This window comes from Notolepis coatsorum, assembly GCF_963971535.1.
Source record: "Notolepis coatsorum genome assembly, chromosome: 4".
Classification (NCBI taxonomy): domain Eukaryota; kingdom Metazoa; phylum Chordata; class Actinopteri; order Aulopiformes; family Paralepididae; genus Notolepis; species Notolepis coatsorum.
In genome coordinates this window covers 72830023-72853446 of record NC_140168.1, presented here as the reverse complement: position 1 = coordinate 72853446, position 23424 = coordinate 72830023, and the positions used below count along the sequence as shown (strand labels likewise).

Below are 23424 nucleotides of genomic sequence, written 5' to 3'. Positions count from 1 at the left end.
GCCGGGACTCAGTCTCCTGCCCCCTGGATGCTGTCCTTAGTTACCTCCAGTCTCTCCTTGATAGACTGTCGGCTTCGACGGTGAGGGTATATGCAGCAGCTATATCCTCCTATCATGAGGGGTTTGAGGGGATGTCTTGTTCAGCCACCCTCTTGTGAAGCGTTTCCTGCTTGGCGCTCGACGCGTTAAGCCGGTGCAACGCTCCTTGGCTCCGACTTGGGATCTTCAATTGGTCCTCGGTCGGTTGTCCTTGGCCCCGTTTGAGCCGCTCGAGCGGGCGCCGTTGGGACAGCTGTCCTTCAGGACCGCGTTCCTTCTGGCTGTCACTTCCGCTAAACGCGTAGGTGAGCTCTGTGCTCTCTCGGTACGTCCAGAGTGCCTGTCTTTTCGGACCGATTGCGGTGTCACTCTGCGACCTAATCCTGCTTTCGTGCCTAAGAATATCCGGAGTTCCTTCCGCTCCCGGGATATTGTGGTTCAGGCGTTTCGTCCTCCTCCTCACACTAGTGAGTTAGATGCGGGCCTTCACCTGTCATGTCCAGTCCGTGCTTGGGGATTTACCTCAGCCGTACTCAGGATTTCAGGGTTACCGACCAGCTTTTTGTCTGTTACGGTGGGGCTCGTGCTGGTAAGGCACTGTCGGAGCAGCGCCTGTCCCATTGGTTGTGCGAGGGTGTTACCCTCTGCTACACGTTGGCTGGGCAGGATCCCCCTGGGGGCGTCAGGGCGCACTCCACTCGTGGGGTGGCTGCCTCTGCCGCTCTCCTGGGTGGGGCCTCGGTGGAGGCCATCTGTGCTGCAGCTTCATGGTCCTCCCCGGGCTCCTTTGTAAGGTTTTTCCTCATGGACATGACCGGGGGTTCTGTCTCCCAGGCGGTTCTGGGGTCTGTGGCCTTTCCTGCTTCCCGTCCTTTGGTCGGGTAGCAGGAGTGTATGGGTTTGGGCCACAGTGTGTTGAGTCACACGTGGTTCCGCCTGTACGGTGTGTTCAAGGGGTTCTAGTTCCCTCTTGTTCGCATTCAGGTGGAGTTGACTGCGCCCCCCCCCTTCGTTAGGAAGGATGGGGTGACAGGGCTCCCCGCACCCCTTGATGTGGGCTTACGGGTCCTCAGGGGGTACATCTGTCGGGTCTCGCGCCCGCTCTTCCCCATTATCTCGTAAGGCTCAGAGCGGGACGCGATGCAATACGAAATATAACGATAGGTTATGTAGATAACCTAGTTATATTAGTATTGGCTAAGCGTCCCGCTCTGCGCGCCCTGAGTTCCCTCTTGAGGGATCTTTTCCTGGGACGGGTTTTGGCGAGGAAGGGTGTTTCATGACCAGGGTCATGGTTATATGGGCGGTACCACCATAAGGGGCGGGGCCCCATACAGGTGGGGTGCATGTGTTTTTGTTCGTGGGAGATACATTAGGTATCACAGGAGATAGGAGTATCTCGTAAGGCTCAGAGCGGGACGCTTAGCCAATACTAATATAACTAGGTTATCTACATAACCTATCGTTAAATACACCTGGCAGGTAATTACATGACATGACACGGCAGGAAATGACATCACAACGCAGGTGTGCCGGTGCAATGTGACCAAAGGGATGACCTATCAAAGTAGAGTCCAATCATAAATTATACATATATATATATCTATATCTATCAATCTATATTATAAACAATACAAAACCAAAACAAAATTACAAAATTACCAGAAACTTGATATTATAACATATAACATGCCCATTAATTTCTAGGGCTAATTGAGCCCCTTTACATATTTAATTAAATAGTTTCAAATTATACATTGGGCATCCTTGTGAAACATGCCTCTTGTTTAGCAACAAACAACAATTTTTTAATAAAACCAGAAATAACACTGTAGGTGTAAGGAGGTTAGAGGAAACAGGTTAAAACGTTCTCTTCATTCATTCCTCTAGGTTCGATGCAATTGAACAGGTGGATATAATAACATTCACGTTGCAACAGCAACTTGTGTCTGTCTCCACCTCGCGCTGGCCTGAGTACTAACTCTAGTCCCATATATTTGAGATCGTTGACGGTATGTTTACACTTAGAGAAATGTCGAGCTACCGACGACTTGACATCTGAATATCTCACAGCACATTTGTGTTCACTGATTCGTGATTTAAAGGCTCTTGTTGTTTTGCCCACATAAGAAAAATTACAAGGACATTTTAGCAAATACACCAGATTAGACGAATTACACGTAATCCGTCCTTTGACTGGTATATTTTCCCCCGTTTTAGGATGTGCGAAAGATTTATCTTTAATCATGCCCTGGCACTGTACACAGGATTGGCAGGGAAAATTCCCATCTGGGATATTAGACATAAAATGAGAAGGTTTCTTTAAGGGCAAATCAGTTTTGACTAGGAGATTAGATAAATTCGCTTGTCTCTATAGTTAGTTAGGCGAATGCTGAAACGCTGTCCCTATAAGAGGGTCGGACTGCAGAATATGCCAATGTTTATTGACAATACTCTGTGTGTCTCTCGTGATAGGGCTGTAAGTAGACACAAAAGATACTTTGTCTGTTTTATCTTCTTTCTTTCTGGGGGTGAACAACGTGGCCCAAGGCCCTGTGGGTGACTGTCACTCAAAGCGCTTATGGGCAGAGCCCATCCAATAACAGCCTGAATTCCAAAGGGAGAAAAATTATGCTTTTGAGTACTTGATTAGAAATATAAAACAATGAATTTTTTTGGGGGGAAAAAAACCTTACAGATGTGTTCCATAGACTCACAGGCATTGTGTAAAGTTGCCCAAATAGTGCAAGGAATAGCAATGCATGACATGTCCCCTTTAATTGTCAGATGATAACTTCTACAACATTTCGTAGGAAGAATTTACCATTTTCACAAGCCACTGACAAACCCTTTTAACAAATCATGAACTATGTGCAATGTAATGTTTATAATTATGTAATGTTTAAGAAAAATCTTTTTTTATAAATCTTTAAACATTTTGAACTAATGACCAAAACTGCTGAATTTTTTACAAAATGATATCTTACATTTCATGAACACACTTTTTAAATATTGTATTCAACTTTGCCATGGCACTGCCATGTTGCCATGACAACATCTGGTTTCTTTGTTAGTGGGAAGAGTGGAATTGCATGTTGTTCACCAGTGTATTGTAATCTGGTGTGTAACCTCAAATTCAACTTTCCAACAATGTATTGGTTGATCCGCAAAAAATGTAGCCCGGAGCTGGCAGACGAGAGCAAAGGTTGGGGCGCGACGTGGAAAAATCTCGCAGATTTTGCGCAAGCTCCCACGTGCGCGCCCGTATTCTGATCCGCACAATAATATTCTCGTTGTGGGACACAAGTTCCCTATTTGGTGGTGATGGAGAAATGAAAGAGGATACATTTTATTAGAAATGCAAGGCTTGCCGCGGCCGACTCATGTGGTCCTTGGGGGGCTACCTGGCCGTGTTGGTGACCTCTGGTCTAGGCTGTATTCTTAGTAGTAGACACGGTCAAGGCTGCATTCTTATTTCTAGACATGGCCTAGGCTGCATTCTTAGTTCTAGACATGGCCTAGGCTGCATTCTTAGTTCTAGACATGGCCTAGGCTGCATTCTTAGTTCTAGACATGGCCTAGGCTATATTCTTAGTTCTAGACATGGCCTAGGCTATATTCTTATAGCTAGACATGGCCTAGGCTATTAGTTCTAGACATGGCCTAGGCTATATTCTTAGTTCTAGACATGGAATAGGCTGTATTCTTAGTTCTAGACATGGCCTAGGCTGTATTCTTAGTTCTAGACATGGCCTAGGCTATTAGTTCTAGACATGGCCTAGGCTATATTCTTAGTTCTAGACATGGAATAGGCTGTATTCTTAGTTCTAGACATGGCCTAGGCTGTATTCTTAGTTCTAGACATGGCCTAGGCTATATTCTTATAGCTAGACATGGCCTAGGCTATTAGTTCTAGACATGGCCTAGGCTGTATTCTTAGTTCTAGACATGGCCTAGGCTGTATTCTTAGTTCTAGACATGGCCTAGGCTGTATTCTTAGTTCTAGACATGGCCTAGGCTATATTCTTAGATCTAGACATGGCCTAGGCTGTATTCTTAGTTCTAGACATAGCCTAGGCTATATTCTTAGATCTAGACATGGCCTAGGCTATATTCTTAGATCTAGACATGGCCTAGGCTATATTCTTAGTTCTAGACATGGCCTAGGCTATATTCTTAGTTCTAGACATGGCCTAGGCTATATTCTTAGTTCTAGACATGGCCTAGGCTATATTCTTAGATCTAGACATGGCCTAGGCTATATTCTTAGTTCTAGACATGGCCTAGGCTATATTCTTAGTTCTAGACATGGCCTAGGCTGTATTCTTAGATCTAGACATGGCCTAGGCTATATTCTTAGTTCTAGACATGGCCGCTATATTCTTAGATCTAGACATGGCCTAGGCTGTATTCTTAGTTCTAGACATGGCCGCTATATTCTTAGATCTAGACATGGCCTAGGCTATATTCTTAGATCTAGACATGGCCTAGGCTGTATTCTTAGTTCTAGACATGGCCTAGGCTATATTCTTAGTTCTAGACATGGCCTAGGCTATATTCTTAGATCTAGACATGGCCTAGGCTGTATTCTTAGTTCTAGACATGGCCTAGGCTATATTCTTAGTTCTAGACACTGTCAAGGCTGTATTCTTAGTTCTAGACATGGCCTATGCTATATTCTTAGATCTAGACATATGGCCTAGGCTATATTCTTAGTTCTAGACACTGTCAAGGCTGTATTCTTAGTTCTAGACATGGCCTATGCTATATTCTTAGATCTAGACATATGGCCTAGGCTATATTCTTAGATCTAGACATGGCCTAGGCTATATTCTTAGTTCTAGACATGGCCTAGGCTATATTCTTAGAGCTAGACATGGCCTAGGCTATATTCTTAGTTCTAGACATGGCCTAGGCTATATTCTTAGATCTAGACATGGCCTAGGCAATATTCTTAGTTCTAGACATGGCCTAGGCTATATTCTTAGTTCTAGACATGGCCTAGGCTATATTCTTAGTTCTAGACATGGAATAGGCTGTATTCTTAGATCTAGACATGGCCTAGGCTATATTCTTAGTTCTAGACATGGCCTAGGCTGTATTCTTAGTTCTAGACATGGCCTAGGCTATATTCTTAGTTCTAGACATGGAATAGGCTGTATTCTTAGTTCTAGACATGGCCTAGGCAATATTCTTAGATCTAGATATGGCCTAGGCAATATTCTTAGTTCTAGACATGGCCTAGGCTATATTCTTAGAGCTAGACATGGCCTAGGCTATATTCTTAGATCTAGACATGGCCTAGGCTATATTCTTAGATCTAGACATGGCCTAGGCTGTATTCTTAGTTCTAGACATGGCCTAGGCTATATTCTTAGATCTAGATATGGCCTAGGCTATATTCTTAGTTCTAGACATGGCCTAGGCTGTATTCTTAGATCTAGACATGGCCTAGGCTATATTCTTAGTTCTAGACATGGCCTAGGCTATATTCTTAGATCTAGACATGGCCTAGGCTGTATTCTTAGTTCTAGACATGGCCTAGGCTATATTCTTAGTTCTAGACATGGCCTAGGCTGTATTCTTAGTTCTAGACATGGCCTAGGCTATATTCTTAGTTCTAGACATGGCCTAGGCTATATTCTTAGATCTAGACATATGGCCTAGGCTATACTCTTAGTTCTAGACATGGCCTAGGCTATATTCTTAGTTCTAGACATGGCCTAGGCTATATTCTTAGTTCTAGACATGGCCTATGCTATATTCTTAGATCTAGACATATGGCCTAGGCTGTATTCTTAGTTCTAGACATGGCCTAGGCTATATTCTTAGATCTAGACATGGCCTAGGCTATATTCTTAGTTCTAGACATGTCATCACAGTTGGCTCCATACTGGTCTGTTACCCCAACATTTCACCAGTAAAAATAGCTAGAATTCTGCTGCTATGACTCACCCTCTCTCTCTCTCACTCTGTGTGTGTGTGTGTGTGTGTGTATGGTAATTGTAGGTTATTAGCTTGCTGTCTAGTAATGGGTTCTTTCCACTGGCCAGACATATTAGTCCTGTCTGTCTGTGATGCTTCAACACTTCAACACACACACACACACGGTTAAAGAGTTCTGGTACGGCCGCCAGCACAGTTTTGATTGCCCATTTCCGTTAAGACACACACACACACACACTAAACTGACTGGTGTGGTGTACACATATCCTTCATCCTCTGCTCTTTCAGTTACTCTCTCTCTCCTCTAATTCTCTCTATTCTCTCTCCAACTCTCTTCCTCCTCTCATTTCCTGTTCTATTCCCTGACCCCCCATCCCCCTCTCAGGTGTTTTCTTGCTCCTCTCTCTCTCTCTCCATCTCTCTCTCTCTCAGGTGGTAAATCCATTGAGGTACCGGTGTGTTTGCGGGGGATCACTGAGCTTCCTATGGGCCTACTCTGTTCTGTTCTGGCCCGGATCACTTGGGCCCTGAGCAACGGAATGATGGCAGAGTGTGTGTCTCAGAGTAGAGTGTGTCTCAATGCGTCTACACTCCGTCCTCATATCAACGTAGTGATGGCAGAGTAGAGTGTGTGTCTACACTGCTCACATAAAATAAAAGACAAAATCACACAAATTAAGGAGAAATTAACTGACTTAAAGAGACTTGTTTGTTGTTCTCTTCCTTAACACTTTGAGAGCCAGCCGTGTTTTCCTATTTACCCCCTTGAATGCCGCCACCCACTTCAATGATAGAGCTCTCATATTTGCGAACGCATAAACTACATCTTAAATTATGTGTCTAATGTGGCCGTCGCTTATCAATGACTTGTTTGCAGTCAACATTGTCCAAACGGATTTCTTTTTTTCTTTTAATCGGTTCGTTTCCGTTTTATACCATTTTGAAAAATGCTTGTTTCTTGAAACTTCCAGAAGATTTCAGAAGATTCTGTGATAAACGCCCTTTACTGTATACACAAAACAGTGACACGTTGTCATTTTCCGGCCTATTTATGAATTGTTTTCAAATAAACGCTAGATTATCGATAGTATATGTGAACTTATGCACGCTATAGAAGCTGGCTGAAAAATCAAATCTCTTATTTCCTGATCGCTCGCTCGCACACGCGCGCACACACGTTGATATCTCTGTGAAAAAAGCTCTAATTATCCTAAGACTGGTAAAATAGATTCCTTACCTCAGATCAGATGTTCTCCAAAAAGATTATTCCAATTCCTGATCGCCATTCCAAATATCGATCGCGTTTATTGATCCAACGCTGGGTGCTCGAACACATTATTCCACGCTGTTCTGCGGGACCACAAACACTGCAATCGGCTCCGGTTACTTGCCTGAGAAGTAAAATGTGGATTCTGGACTGTTTTTTCCCCATGGGTTTCATTCAATCCATTCCAAAGGGGTGCAGTACCATCCGGGAGACGATAGGGGGCGGTATTTTCCCAATGGAGCTCAGAGAGAGTTTGCAGCACTAACGTGAGGCTAGATTGATGAAATATGAATGGAAATCGCTAATAAAAGAAATATCGATTAAAAAACGGCATATCTCGTTCCTGGCACTCAACGGTTGGATTGAAATAACGAGATATCTCGTCCGTGGCACTCAAAGTGTTAATAGTCTGCTTTTTAAAGCTCTCATCAGCAATAGTGACGGTGCTTTTTAAAGCTCATATCAGCGATAATGATGGTGCTTTTTAAAGCTCATATCAGCGATAATGATGGTGCTTTTTAAAGCTCTTATCAGCGATAGTGACAGTGCTTTTTTTTTTTTTTATCCACTTTTTCTCCCATTTTTCTATATTTTCTCCCATCCCAATTTCGTATCATCCAATTCAACCCTCCCCTGTCACGAACGCTGTTTCTTGCCTCCCACAAGCCGGCTGCAATGTGGACTAAGTCATACATAGCACAAGTCCCCTCCGGTACTCGAGGTAACAGCAGTCGCATCTTTTCACCTGCGCAGCTCGATCTCTCAGTGGCGAGGAGTAACGCGTGGGAGGCTCACGCTGCCCCCGACACTTCCTGATTCTACTGCGCAGGCGCACCAACCGACTTGTAGGAGTCGCTTGTTCACAACGTTCGATCCCCACCCTTCAGTTTTCCCTCCCCGTAATACGGCCAATGTGTATTACTGCGGACGACCAGCTAAACTGAAAACAATGTGGAGAGCTGGATTCGAACACGCGAATCCTAGCGTCTCCACACTGGTGGCGAGTGCCTTGCCCACTACACCACCTAGCCGCCCAGTGACGGTGCTTTTTAAAGCTCATATCAGCGATAGTGATGGTGCTTTTTAAAGCTCTTATCAGCAATAGTGATGGTGCTTTTTAAAGCTCTTATCAGCAATAGTGATTGTTTGCAGATAGATCGCAGCATCACAAGAAGGAGGCAGCATCACAAGAAGGAGGCAGAGCCCCTAAGTGGTGACATCACTGCTTAATGGATGACAGTAGTTTGAGTTTAAAGGGGAACACCACCCATTTTAAGAATTCAGATATGTTCTTCATGTGCCCCAGGACAGTTGAGTCTCTCCTAAAGCTAGAGATCAGAGAGAGACCCCTCCCGTCAGTGATGTCACTGGGATGTTAAATCTAGACAGTGAATGGGGCTCTGATCTTATGAGGCCATAAGACATTTGTGTGGCTCTTTACACACAAACTGGAAGTGTTTGCAAGGACAGGTCATCAAACAGCACATGATGTCATCCAGAGATATATATATATAGATAGATAGATAGATAGATAGATAGATAGATAGATAGATAGATAGATAGATAGATAGATAGATAGATAGATAGATAGATAGATAGATAGATAGATAGATAGATAGATAGATAGATAGATAGATAGATAGATAGATAGATAGATAGATAGATAGATAGATAGATAGATAGATAGATAGATAGATAGATAGATAGATAGATAGATAGATAGATAGATAGATAGATAGATAGATAGATAGATAGATAGATAGATAGATAGATAGATAGATAGATAGATAGATAGATAGATAGATAGATAGATAGATAGATAGATAGATAGATAGATAGATAGATAGATAGAGATAGAGATAGAGATAGAGATAGAGATAGAGATAGAGATAGAGATAGAGATAGAGATAGAGATAGAGATAGAGATAGAGATAGAGATAGATAGATAGATAGATAGATAGATATAGATAGATAGATACAGACAAGACACCTTACACTACTACCTATCTTGCTAATTATGTCTATATGACTATGCAGTCAGACTGTAACACTCAATAGTATTTGATGAACAATGCCACTGATGTAACGTTACCCCTGATGGTGACATGTTGTTCATAATCTGTAAGTCACTTTGGATAAAAGCAGACAGACAGACAGATAGATGGACACAGACAGATATCTATAGATATATACAGACAGATCGATAGGATGGAGAGTGAACAGATGAGTGCATGCTTCCCTCAGATCTTCTGGAAGTGTCTTTAGAAAGTAAACATGCCCAGCAGCAACAATACATCATACAAACACACACTCTGCCACAGCTGTCATACAATTATCCTACTAACAATATATCATACAAACACACTAAAAAGCCAAAGCCTGTCAAAACCTCCAAAAACAATATAGATTCTTTCTCTTTCTCTCTTTTGTCTGTATATCTCGCTCTCTCCCCCTTTCTCCTTCCAAGCCAAACAGTCACACAGCCAGCTAGCCGGTTAAGTATGGCCGCCATATAGCCTGGCAAGCAAACAGACACACACACAGACACACAGACACAGACACACACACCACAGTCCGACAGGGTTCACTGTAACTCAATGGAGCGTATAAATTAAATAGCAGAGGAGAGAGGGAGAGAGAGAGAGAGAGAGAGAGAGCGCGAATGTGGTTTGCAGCTCTTGCACCACAAACAAGAACAAGGAGAAAGGAAGAGGAAGGAACCTCAACGAACCAATCAGGGAGAGAAAAACAGGTCACAAATAACCAACCAGGGTGAAGCAATCAGAACTAACCAATCGCAGCCAAGCAAAGACTTGGTTAGGACATTCCCCTCATAATCTGGTCTGAAAGTAGGAGTTTCACAATCTGGTATAAAAGTAGGAGGTTCCCAATCTGGTATAAAAGTAGGAGAGGTTCATAATCTGGTATAAAAGTAGGAGGTTCATAATCTGGTATACAAGTAGGAGAGGTTCACAATCTGGTATAAAAGTAGGAGAGGTTCATAATCTGGTATAAAAGATAAAAGAAAAGTCCTGCCAAAACAGCCCATTTCCAGCCATACATGGATCCATGACAGTAGACCTTCATATTCAGTAGACCTTCATATTCAGTAGACTAGGGCAGTGGTTCTCAAACTGTGGTACGCGTACCACTAGTGGTACTTGGTGGTACTGCTGGTGGTACTTGAAAACATTTCCAAAAAAGCTATTTTTTTTTTTTTTTTGTAGTCAGGCCACTGAACTTAGAAGCAGGCCAGGCCAGTGTTTCTGGTTGCGGCGGCGCGATAGTTAGATAATCTAAGTGGGGAACAACCAGGAGATCACTGTGACAGAGAGTAATGCAGTCTAAACAGTCATAAATCTTTAATTCAACTTCAGCCCTGATCATAACCATTTATTTTTAGATTTCTTGTAATGTCAGATAAAAAATGAAATACTCCCACTTTTCTGAAAAGAGTTTGTGTTAAATCTGACATTACAAAAAATCCATCAAAATATGTGTTGCTGGTAATCATTGACACATGCCTAGCCTGTAATAATCCCCCCCAGAAAAATTTACTTTGCATTTGATATATTGTAAATATTTTACTTTTTGTGTGTTTATTTTAACAATACTTTGTGATGCCATCACACAAACTGGCATTTAAAGGGTAAACATTCAAAAATGTATTGAATATGTGTTTTCTTTTCTTTTTTACAATAATTTGTGATGCCCATCACAAACACTGGCATTTAAAGGGTAAAAATTCTAAAATTCCTGCACCAGAATGCAGGAAATTAAGTTTTTGTAACAAAATAATTGTGTGTGTGTGTGTGTGTGAGTGTGAGAGAGAATGACGGACAATTGCTTGCTGTGTGTGAGAGAGAGAGAGAGAGAGAGAGAGAGAGAGAGAGAGAGAGATAGAGAGAGAATTAAGTACATTTGCTGAAATACAGTTGTTCTTAATTTTCTCACTTGCTATGTGAGAATGTTAGTTATTATGTTCTCAATGCCCCTTGCATTGTATGAGTTGTGTGGAAGCGTTTGCTAGTTCTAGTGCTATCCCTTTGTACATTGTGGCTGTGTCTGACAAAAGTTAACAATAAATAATGGTATTAGGAATACATTTGCCTCCTGCGTGAACTGTGCATAGCTGAATAGACTATATTTTAACGCCGGTCATATGGTGGTACTTGGAGAGCCAGCTACGTTCTCAGGTGGTACTTGGTGTAAAAAGTTTGAGAACCACTGGACTAGGGCATTCTGGTGCAGGATTTTTTTTATTTGTACCCTTTAAATGCCAGTGTTTATGATGGCATCACAAATTATTGTTAAAAAACAGGCTAGCATATGTATGATTAGCAACAACACTGATTTTGATGGATTTTCAGTTTTTTTGTAATGTCAGATTGAAAATAATACAATCTTTTATTCAACTTCAGCCCTGATCATAACACCACATATTAATTTTATAATTCTAACCCTTTAAATGCCAGTGTGTGTGATGGCATATATTTGCAATATATCAAATGCAAAGTAGATTTTTCTGGGTGGGATTATTACAGGCTAGCATGTGTCAATGATTAGCAACAACAGTTTTTTGTAAGGGTCCCGCCTCCACCAATCACATGCGGCTCCCTTTGTGTGTGTGAGAGCAAGGGAGAGAGAGAGAGAGAGATAGTTCTCCAACTTGTGTGAGTTGCAGTGATCTCCTGGTTGTTCCCCACCTAGGTTATCTAACTATTGCGCCGCTGCAACTAGAAACACTGGCCTGGCCTGCTTCTAAGTGCAGTGGCCTGACTGCATAAAAAAATAAATAAAAAAATTTGGAAATCATCTGGCGACCCACCCGCGGCGGCTCACGACCCCGACTTTGGGAACCCCTGCAGTAGACCTCCCAGCCCTACTGTGTTCCGTTTCATGCATTTATCCTCGAATGGAGAGAATCTCTCCTTTCTTTTTGTCCTTACCTCCTCATCTGACGTGTCATGGTCGTACTCGTCTTCCGCCTTCGGGCCGCCGGTCACTCCTCCTTCTCCCCTGGGCATCGCTCGCTCCTGTCCTGCCTCCTCCTCCACAGTCCCCTTCGCCCTCTTCCTCTCCTTCTTTTTCTTCTTCTCCTTTAAGGCAGAAACCTTTTCCTCCTGGTAAAAAAAGAACAACATCTTTTATTTGTCTATCACATATAAATAAAAGAAAGAAATAGATTTTGATGAAAAACCTCACAAATGAAATAAGTCTTTGTAACATCTGAATGAAAACAGTCAAGATTTTCCATTTGATTTTAAGTCTCTCACAATGGATAATAACCTGCGTAGGCTAATCGTGTTTGAAAACCAGAAAAATAGGTTTAAAGCCAAAAATCCTGAAGGGCTAATATAGAAATCCTTGAATGATTAATGTAGGTTTCTACCTACAGATGTCGTCTCCGTCTCAGACTAGACTCTTCCACATCAAATAGACACTCGGCCTCGTAAACTCACAGACCCTCCCGAAGGGACTTCACCTGCTAATGCATAGAACACGCCGCTTTCTACAGCTCTATTGTATATTCAAGCTGAATAGAACGCCACTTTCTACAGCTCTATTGTATATTCAAGCTGAATAGAATATGCCGCTTTCTACAGCTCTATTGTATATTCAAGCTGAATAGAACACACCGCTTTCTACAGCTCTATTGTATATTCAAGCTGAATAGAACACACCGCTTTCTACAGCTCTATTGTATATTCAAGCTGAATAGAACACGCCGCTTTCTACAGCTCTATTGTATAAACTATATTCAAGCTGAATAGAACACGCCATTTTCTACAGCTCTATTGTATATTCAAGATTAATAGAACATGCCATTTTCTACAGCTCTATTGTATATTCAAGATGAATAGAACACGCCACTTTCTACAGCTCTATTGTATATTCAAGATTAATAGAACACGCCGCTTTCTACAGCTCTATTGTATATTCAAGCTGAATAAAAGAGAAAAACTACAATTGCTGCGTTCCAGATATGTCGGAGAGTCAGTAATTACAACTACCTATTAGAAGAAATGCTATGGAATTACAGTCAGAATTATTGATAACAGAAAAGGAGGAGAGCTACTGTATATGATGAAGGGGCCTCCTTTTTGTGTGTGTGTGTGTGTGTGTGTGGGGGGGGGGGGGGGGGGGTTAAATTGCAGGGAGATACCGATCAAGATATGAAGGCACCAAAATGTATATATTTTCACATTGTCTGCTATAAAATGCCCAGAACAATATCCAAATAAATGGCTGTCACTCACTAGGGCTGTCAATGAATATTATATTGTGGAATTAATAATAATAAAAATAAAAAATAAAATAAAAAAAACATACATTCGATTGGGAAAATGTATACAGAGATGGCAGAGATTTAAAACTTAATTTGTATAACATATACAATACATAAATATGCCAAAGAGCTATGTAAACTACTTTTTTATGCCAATGCTAAAAAAGGAGTTCTAGCGTCATTAATGTTTTTCCGTTTTTTTTAATAGCACTTTATTGTAAATCATCCCTCAGGTAAAAATGTCTAGATATTGAATAATGAAATGGAGGCAGAAGAGGCATGGTTTGATTACCATTTCCTGTTTCATGTCAAGGAAAATATATTGTTCCATGCTTATCACACCTTGCTTTCATTAATTTGATCTCGCTCCGAGAGACTGCCCCTTCTCAATCTAGCACCAATTTCTCCTCACGCACAGAGAGAGAGAGAGAGAGAGAGAGAGGGGGGGGGGGGGGGCGGTAAACTATAGAGTTATTCAACAAAGCACAAGGTTTACAGGGCATTTTTTTTTTAAATGTCAAAAATTGTAGGCTCACTAGGGTTGGGTGCAGTTCACATTTGAAAAGCATGTTAGATGCATTGGATCCATTGCTCGCAGAGTTTTCACTGTACTGGGCTTTTGAACGCAGGACTGAATAGCTAGATGTCATAGCTTCTAAAATTAGTCTGTGTCTGTCTAATATGAAATGACAATTGGAATTGAAATTCGGATTATTTTCTACCTGGGCGGGTCTATCTGCTCTCAAGGTACTGAAATGTGGCACAGATTGATCTAACGTGAATCGGTACTTGGTAGTACTAGGGCTGTCTTAAATACTTCGAAGCTTCGTTCGATGGCACAAGCTTCGAACATTAAAAAAAAAAAAAAAAAAAAAAATGTCCACTTCGATTTGTGTGTGTGTGTGTGTGTGTGTGCGTGTGCGTGTGTGTGTGTGTGTGAGAACTACCCATCCCAGTTAGGACAGCCGAATCCCGTCCAATCTTTCGCCGTCGACTAAAGACTCACTTCTTCAACCATTATCTGAAATGATTAAAAAAAATAAAAATAAAAAAATCTAACCGTGACTAACCTTACTGTCATGCACTTTTCCTAATAAACTAACCTACACTGTAACACGCAACACTTTGATAAACATTGTTACTCAGCTGATAGTTGTACCCTTCTTGCGGTCTTGTCGTACAGAACTTGTAAGTCGCTTTGGATAAAAGCGTCAGCTAAATGACTAAATGTAAATGTGTGTGTGTGTGTGTGTGTGTGTGTGTGTGTGCGCGCATGGGGCCATTGGGTGGGGCCGGGGGACAAATACACTGGAGGAAAGTAACCCAGCTCAGCACTGCCCAAATTATATCATCACTATTGCCTGTTTGAAGGATATCATCCTCAAATACATATACACCTACATGCCTTGTAGAATTCCACACATAAGAAAGAAAGATACTGGGATGAATAAACAAAATAGGAAATAAAATTTAGATAAGGTGCTACTGAGATGTTTTGGTGAGTTCTTTGTTTTTTTGTGGAAGTTGCCCTTCTTAAAAATGCATGAACATTCACTGATAATTGGTCTGTAGTGGAGTCTACAGGGTCTACATTGCCGGACCATGTAGAATCCGGACCTTGTAGACTGACATAATTCTGTGCATAGTTTAGTCTACACAGGCCATATTTCAAATAATCAAAATCTTACTTCATTCATCTTAAACATTCTTGATTTGGGGGATTGGTAGTTCCCATGAAATCTGAAGTTGTTCAAACGACAACAGCGATCCACCTTGAATTAAATCACACAGCCGAGTGAAACCTTGTTGGCTCAGTCACGAAAGGGGCTACTTAATTAATTAATCCAACCCACTTTATTTATAGAGCACATTTAAAAACAACAAAGTTTATGAAAGTGCTGTACAAGTCCCACAACATAAGATAAAAAAAAAAAAAAAAAAAGTAAAAAAAAAAAATTTGTTTCGAAGCTTCGAATTAAGCTCGGCCCAGAAGCTTCGATTGCAAAAAAAAGCTTCGAAGGTCAGCCCTGGGTAGTACCGACTTAATTTGGTCGGTACCCTTAAAAGTAGAGTTCAGTACCCAACCCTAATGCTCAGACAAAGGTCATGTATGATGGTGACTTTACACTGATGATAAAAGGTATAACACTTGATACTGACTCAAAGAATAAGCTCAGAATTGGCAGAAATATATATATGTCCAGACGAACCTTTGTCTATGTAGGCTTTAGACTAGGGTTAAAGTCATATATATATATATATATATATACAGACATACATATAAATACATAAATGTAGCCTATACTTAGAGGTCCATCACCCAGGACCATAGCTGTTATACTGGAGCTGTGTCCGCTGGTGGCTAGAGGTACATACATACATACATACTGTACATAGATAAATAAATAAATAAATAAATAAAGTCTTGGTCCTTGTGGGGACAGCAGGTGGATGTTTAACACATGTTTTACACATCAGATCCTCCTGAAACGACTTCCTGTCTTTGGTGCGCGTGCGCACACGCACACGCACACACACAAGATGGCTAGATGAAAAGTTACCCCCACTAATGTGTATGTGTGCGTTTTAGTGGTTGTGTGTGTGTGTGTGTCTAGAGACAGCATGCAGGTGAACTGTACTTGATATAATTTATGTTTGTGTGTGTGTGTGTGAGAGAGAGAGAGAGAGAGAGAGAGAGAGAGAGAGAGAGAGAGAGAGAGAGAGAGAGAGAGAGAGTGTGTGTGTGTGCAGGTGAACGGTAGCTTAGTGTGATTTATCTGTCGTCTTTGACATACACACTTCCTCCCTCAGGATGCTACGTGCTACCGGTGTGTGTGTGTGTGTGTGTGTGTGTGTGTGTGTGTGTGTGTGTGTGTGTGTGTGTGTGTGTGTGTGTGTGTGAGACACACCATGTTCTGTTTGCACAGTGAAGCACAGAGCAGCTTTCTACCTCTCAATGTCTATAACAGCAACATCTAGAGCACCAATATCTAGAGCAGCCATGTCTAGAACTGCAACATCTAGAGAAGCCATGTCTAGAACAGAAACATCTAGAGCAGCCATGTCTAGAACAGCAACATATGGAGAAGCCATGTCTAGAACAGAAACATCTAGAGAAGCCATGTCTAGAACAGAAAGATCTAGAGAAGCCATGTCTAAAACAGAAACATATAGAGAAGCCATGTCTAGAACAGCAACATATGGAGAAGCCATGTCTAGAACAGAAACATCTAGAGAAGCCATGTCTAGAACAGAAAGATCTAGAGAAGCCATGTCTAAAACAGAAACATATAGAGAAGCCATGTCTAGAACAGCAACATATGGAGAAGCCATGTCGAGAACAGAAACATCTAGAGAAGCCATGTCTAGAACAGCAACATAGAGAGAAGCCATGTCTAGAACAGAAACATCTAGAGAAGCCATGTCTAGAACAGAAACATCTAGAGAAGCCATGTCTAGAACAGAAACATAGAGAAGCCATGTCGAGAACAGAAACATCTAGAGAAGCCATGTCGAGAACAGAAACATCTAGAGAAGCCATGTCGAGAACAGAAACATCTAGAGAAGCCATGTCGAGAACAGAAACATCTAGAGAAGCCATGTCGAGAACAGAAACATCTAGAGAAGCCATGTCTAGAACTGCAACATCTAGAGAAGCCATGTCTAGAACAGCAACATAGAGAGAAGCCATGTCGAGAACAGAAACATCTAGAGCAGCCATGTCTAGAACAGAAACATCTAGAGAAGCCATGTCGAGAACAGAAACATCTAGAGAAGCCATGTCGAGAACAGAAACATCTAGAGAAGCCATGTCTAGAACAGAAACATCTAGAGCAGCCATGTCTAGAACAGAAACATCTAGAGAAGCCATGTCTAGAACAGCAACATAGAGAGAAGCCATGTCTAGAACAGAAACATATAGAGCAGCCATGTCTAGAACAGAAACATCTAGAGAAGCCATGTCTAGAACAGAAACATCTAGAGCAGTCATGTATAGAGGGACAGCATCTAAAGAAAAACACTAAACCACTGGTCTTCATACAGAAAAACACTAAACCACTGGTCTTCATACAGAAAAACACTAAACCACTGGTCTTCATACAGAAAAACACTAAACCACTGGTCTTCATACAGAAAAACACTAAACCACTGGTCTTCATACAGAAAAACACTAAACCACTGGTCTTCATACAGAAAAACACTAAACCACTGTTCTTCATACAGAAAAACACTAAACCACTGTTCTTCATACAGAAAAACACTACATCATGTCAGAAGGCTAAAAGTTCACCTGAACACATGCACATTAATACATACACACACACAGCCAACTTCTTGTGTTTAATGTGTGTTGGCTAGCAATGCAGAGATCTGGTCCAGAACAGAGGCAAGAAACCCCAGGTTAGTTGTTATCTACTTCCTGGAGAGGAGAGGAGAGAGAGGGAGAGGGGAGAGGGAAAGGAGAGGAGAGAGGGAAAGGAGAGGAGGGAGAGAGGGGGAGGGAGAGGATATAGAGAAGGAGAAGGAAGAGGGAGAGAAAGGAGAGAGGAGGGATGAGATTTTCTAAATACATTTCCTTACAACAAAAACAGAGTTTGAAAGCCACTGTGCAGCTCATCTTACACAATCCACAGTTTACACACTACGACTAACCTACAGTGTTTTATTCAGCCTCATCTTACATAGAGGCCATTTCCACCTGGCGTTAAGCTTCCATCTGGGTGATCTGATCACAAGTGGACAGCTCCGAGTACAGGTGGGGACACTGACGATGCATGGGGATCTGATCGCTCAGGCCACTTTGGGAGGTGGTCTGGGTCGTGTACGGCCACATTCTGTTAGCACTGTGTCGGCAGATGTGATCCCATTGCTGCATTGTACCTCACTGTTACTCTTTTTTTAACTCTGTATTGTATATATGTATATTGATTGACTGAACACTTTGTTTGCGTACTCTTGACTTTGTCTATTTTATACTTTTTATCTATTTTATCTAACACACTCTCAGGAGCTCATACAGAAAAAAGCATTTCATGGGAAAATATTCTGTATTTTACTATGACAACTATTAAAGAAACTTGAAGCTGCGTCACATCCTCTGGCATCTTGTGAACGTTTGAACAAATCCAAGGCAAAATAGTTTTTAATGTTATCAGAATCCTCTATTATAATTTACATTTAGTCATTTAGCTGACGGTGACGCTTTTATCCAAAGTGACGTACAAATTGTGAACAACAGGTCAACAGGAGGGGTACATCTCTGGCAGCTAAGGATAAGTGGCATTGTTCGTCAAACAGTGCCGAACTCTTGAGTGCATAGTTGTATAGACATACATACAGTCAGGTATTTGGACATCAACGCAATTTATAATTTTGGCTCTGTACACCATCACAATGTATTTGAAACTAAATGAAACAATCAAGATGTGCTTTAAGTGCAGATCTTGCACTTGAGGGGACGACAGTGGCTCAGGAGGTAGAGCAGTCGTCTGGGAATCCGGAGGTTCCCGGTTTGATTGCTGCTCCTCCCGGGCAGCGTGTCGAAGTGGCAAGACACTCTTAACCCCCAATTGCTCCCGATGTGCAGGTTGGCACCTTGCATGTTCAAGTTCTTTAATAGTTGTCATACAGAAGTACAGAATACTTTCATACAAAATGCTTCTTACTGTTACGCTCCAGAGACTTGGTTGCCTCTGCCATCGGTGTGTGAGTGAATGGGTAAAATGTAAAGCGCTTTGGATAAAAGCGCTATATAAATGCAGCCATTTAGCATTTGAGGATATTTGCATCCAAATCAGGTGAACGGTGTAGGAATTATAACTATTTCTATATGTGCCTCCTCCTTTTTAAGAGACAAAAGCCGGTCATTGGACAATTGGCTGCTCAGCTGTTCCATGGCCAGGTGTGTGTTATTCCCTCATTATTTCATTTACAGATTAAAAGGTCTGGAGTTAATCAAGTGTGGTATTTGCATTTGGAATCTGTTGCAGTCAACTCTCAAGTTCAAGTTGTTTTATTTGTCACATATAAAGTACAGTGAAATGCTTGGTTCTGTATGGGAATGTGCTTCATACAGTAAAAAAAAGTTAAAACAATAAAGTCCAAACACTATACAAAATATTAAATATACAATATACAAACTAGTAACTGTAACTAAAGTACAAAATGCTAACTTTTTTCAAATGTAAAAATGCTGAGATTAGGTATGGATGTAGTGCAAATATTTTTGTAATAAATGGATGCAAATATGGTGTAGTGGTAAAAAGTGTCTAAAGTGAATGTTAACACTTTCTTCGCCAGGCTTATGTACATCATTATACCCCTCTCTGCCAGCTCTATTTGTCTATGGAGAAGTTCCCCTTCTTTGCAGGGCTATAACTTTTTAAATTGTATTGCTAAATTGACATTACTATGGCCCATTCAACGTCAATTATCTATCGTTCAGGGCGTAGGAACGTTATACTTTTTCATTCACATATTCATACTAAAATACGGTCTAAAGTATAAATAATAAATATGTTTTTATCGTTTTCTGCAGCTTTCTCCAGAACGTGATTTATAGCCCTAAATGCATTATATTGATGATCAAATACAGTTTGATAGCAATCTGCGCGAGATAAAAAATGTCAAATGGACGTGCTTCTAGAAGTTACTACTTATCATCTGATGTTGACCGGATGGGGGGGGGGGGGGGGGGTCGTTTATAATTCCGTGGCCAACGTTAGATGATTCATCTAGTGTGGGTGATATGATCATTAGTAGGGATGCCCCGATCGATCGGCCAGCGATCGGTATCGGCCGATAATCAGTAAAAATATGCGATCGGGGAATTCCGATAATGACTCATATTCGCCGATCGCGGAAACTGATCAAGTGGACTTCTCATTCGCTGTCTGTCTCAGACGCACAGGACCTGCAAACTGCCGCTGCTCCCTAGCCCCGCCCGCACCCGTGTAGAGTTTGTAAACAGAGGAGGCGGCTCCTCTGCATTCGACCTGAGCTAACGTTAGCTACCTAGCTATCGTTACTGTTTAAACAAAATGACCCAGTCAACTATTCACTTTTAGTAGGCATTGTCTAACGGTATTTAGCCGGCTAGCTACTGATAGCTCCGGATATCAACAAATGCCCCAGGAAGTCTAGTAGTCCATGTTGATATCTCCGTTAGCTTGCGTTAGCTTGCGTTAGCTGACGTTAGTTCTCTGTTCAAAACAAAATGTCCCATTGAACTAAAGTTCTGTCTTAACGTCATCTAGCCGGCTAGCAGTAGCTATAGATAGCTCTTGATATCAATGTCTTATAACATTGATTCAATGCGTATTGGAGCTGAGGGCTTGCTGAATGTGAAATGACCAAATAACCGTAACGTTACCAATAGGGTCCAGCTGCAGCGCCGGAGAATCCTTTTTGGAGCTGGAGGCTACTAGAGTACACAGACAGTGGAACTGTTTGCAGATAGCGAGCATTTTGACTTGTTGCGTGGTGGCGATGTCTCGCAGATAATACAAGTACAAGTCTAATTATATAATGTATATATTTTATAAAAAAAAAAAAAAAAATTTTATATAAAATAATTTTTTTATTTCTTTTTAATCAAAAACAATCGGTATCGGATCGGTATCGGCCAATATGGCTCACAACGATCGGTGACAAAAAACGTGATCGGGGCATCCCTAATCATTAGAGCAGTTTATATCGAACACGGTAAAAAAAACGCTGAATCTTACCCCAGTCTCCTCGGGCCGTTGGGCGATGAGCGTGGAGCAAAAATATTCCTATTATGGGATGTAGAAATATGCGATCCATCTCCAGGTTGTATAATAGTATATACGTCCAAATCATGTTGTTTATCGAGTTATTGGTAACGGATTGCTATCCATTGTGTCTAGCTCGAGTCCCGGGACTATTAGCGAGTGATCGGACCGAATTGGAATGAGCACCAGCTTCCGTTTCCTGTTTCCGGTTTGGGCAATCCGCCGATCGGCCACCAGATGGCGCTCTTGAACCGTTGGAGAGTTGAGAGGGGATCAACAGTAGATCTCAAGTCTCCGGGGGAGAAATATGATTGCGATCACAGATATTTGAAATATTGATCTCAATGACGTGTTACGGCGTCATTGGCAGAATTAGCATGGCGGGGAATGACGAGTTTAGGCGTCTCTGGCAGAGAAAGTGTTAAGGGCGATTTGTTAAAGTGAGAGTGTGCATGCGGATGTGTGTGCAATGAATGTAGATGGATGGGTTAGTGTTGCATAGAGTCATTGAGCATCCTGATGGCCTGGGGATAGAAGCTCCTTCTGAGTCTCTCTGTACTGGCCATGAGACTCGGTAGCGGTAGCGCTTGCCGGACTGCAGCAGTGCAAAGAGGCAGTTGTTTGGGTGACTAGAGTCGTTGACTATTCTCTTAGCCTTGGCCCTGCAACGCCTGGTGTAAATGTCCTGGAGAGTGGGAAGCCCAGCTCCAATTGTGCGTTTGGCTGACCGAGCCACTCTCTGCAGTCTGCTGCAGTCGTGTGCAGTGCTATTCCAAAACCAGGAGGTGGTGTTACCAGTCAGGATGCTCTCTATTGTGCACAAGTAGAAGTTCTTTAAGATCTTCTGACTCACTTTGAACTTCCTTAGATTCAAGAGGTTTATTTGTCACATACATACCAGGGCATACAGTGAAATGCGGGTGGCCATGCCCGCTTTGACTAAATAATAAAATAGACATAATAAAGAGGTAATAAAATAGACATAAAATAGGCATGCAAAACAATGTTAGCTACGAATTAAGGCACTGGGTCCTATGTAAACTACTATACAATATAGTTTTTACTCTATATTCTTATGCTATACTTGCTATTTCTAAACTATAAAAGAACCACATCAGTTCTTTCCTTAAAGTGAAATTTATTTTCCTCATTCCTTTAAAGTGTCCTTTCCATTTTGTTTAAACTTTAAAGTGACCGTTTGTGTGTGAGCGAATGCAGCATGTGTGTTGTGTATGTGTGTGCTCATGTGTACTTGTGTGTGGAGAGTTCAGTGATCAATGTTCTGATGGCCTGGGGGAAGAAGCTGAGCCTTAAGACTCTCTGGACAGGCTGTTGTTGGGGTGGTGGGCGTCTTTCATTATTCTGCAGGCTCTGGATTTGCACCTCCTGTTATATAAGACCTGCAGGGGAGGTAGTGCAATACCCGTAGTACGCTCTGCTAAGTGCACCACTCTCTGTAGATGTTTCCAGTCAGAATGCTCTCTACAGCCCCGGAATAGAAGGAGTGGAGTATCTTCTCCGATTTGCCTTAGGCGCCAAAGGAAACCGACTTACAAGTTCTGTACGACAAGTAGGGATGGGAACCAAATTCTGTACTTTTAAAGGTACTTACCGAAACACATCGGTACTACCGAGTATCAATTCATGTCAACGTTCACTACTAACCTATAGTGTGACAGGCTATAGACTACTAACCTATAGTGTGACAGGCTATATACTACTAACCTATAGTGTGACAGGCTATAGACTAATAACCTATAGTGTGACAGGCTATAGACTACTAATAGGGCTGGGCGATTCTTGCTAAAATGTGAATCACGATTTTTCTCCCTAAGAATTGAGATCACGATTCTCTCACAATTTTTTTTTTTTTAAGTTAAACGTTTTTTTTTATTTATTTATTTACAATATATATCTTTTTTAAATAAAAAAATCGTCATAACTTAGAAATGAGATTGCATAGGTCTATGAATCGAGAACGCAATTTTTTTTCGATTAATTGCCCAGCCCTAACTACTAACCTACAGTGTGACAGGCTATAGACTACTAACCAACAGTGTGACAGGCTATAGACTACTAACCTACAGTGTGACAGGCTATAGACTACTAACCAACAGTGTGACAGGCTA

At 41.6% G+C, this 23424-nt stretch overlaps 1 protein-coding gene across 1 annotated transcript in view; it reads right to left on the bottom strand.

Moving 5' to 3' along the window:
• bop1 (BOP1 ribosomal biogenesis factor) overlaps positions 1-23424 on the bottom strand; it is a 206314-nt gene that overhangs the window by 162601 nt on the left and 20289 nt on the right. Inside the window, exon 3 of the mRNA XM_084311977.1 lies at positions 12202-12375. Coding sequence (XP_084168103.1) covers positions 12202-12375 — 174 coding nt within the window. The remainder of the gene's footprint in view (positions 1-12201; positions 12376-23424) is intronic.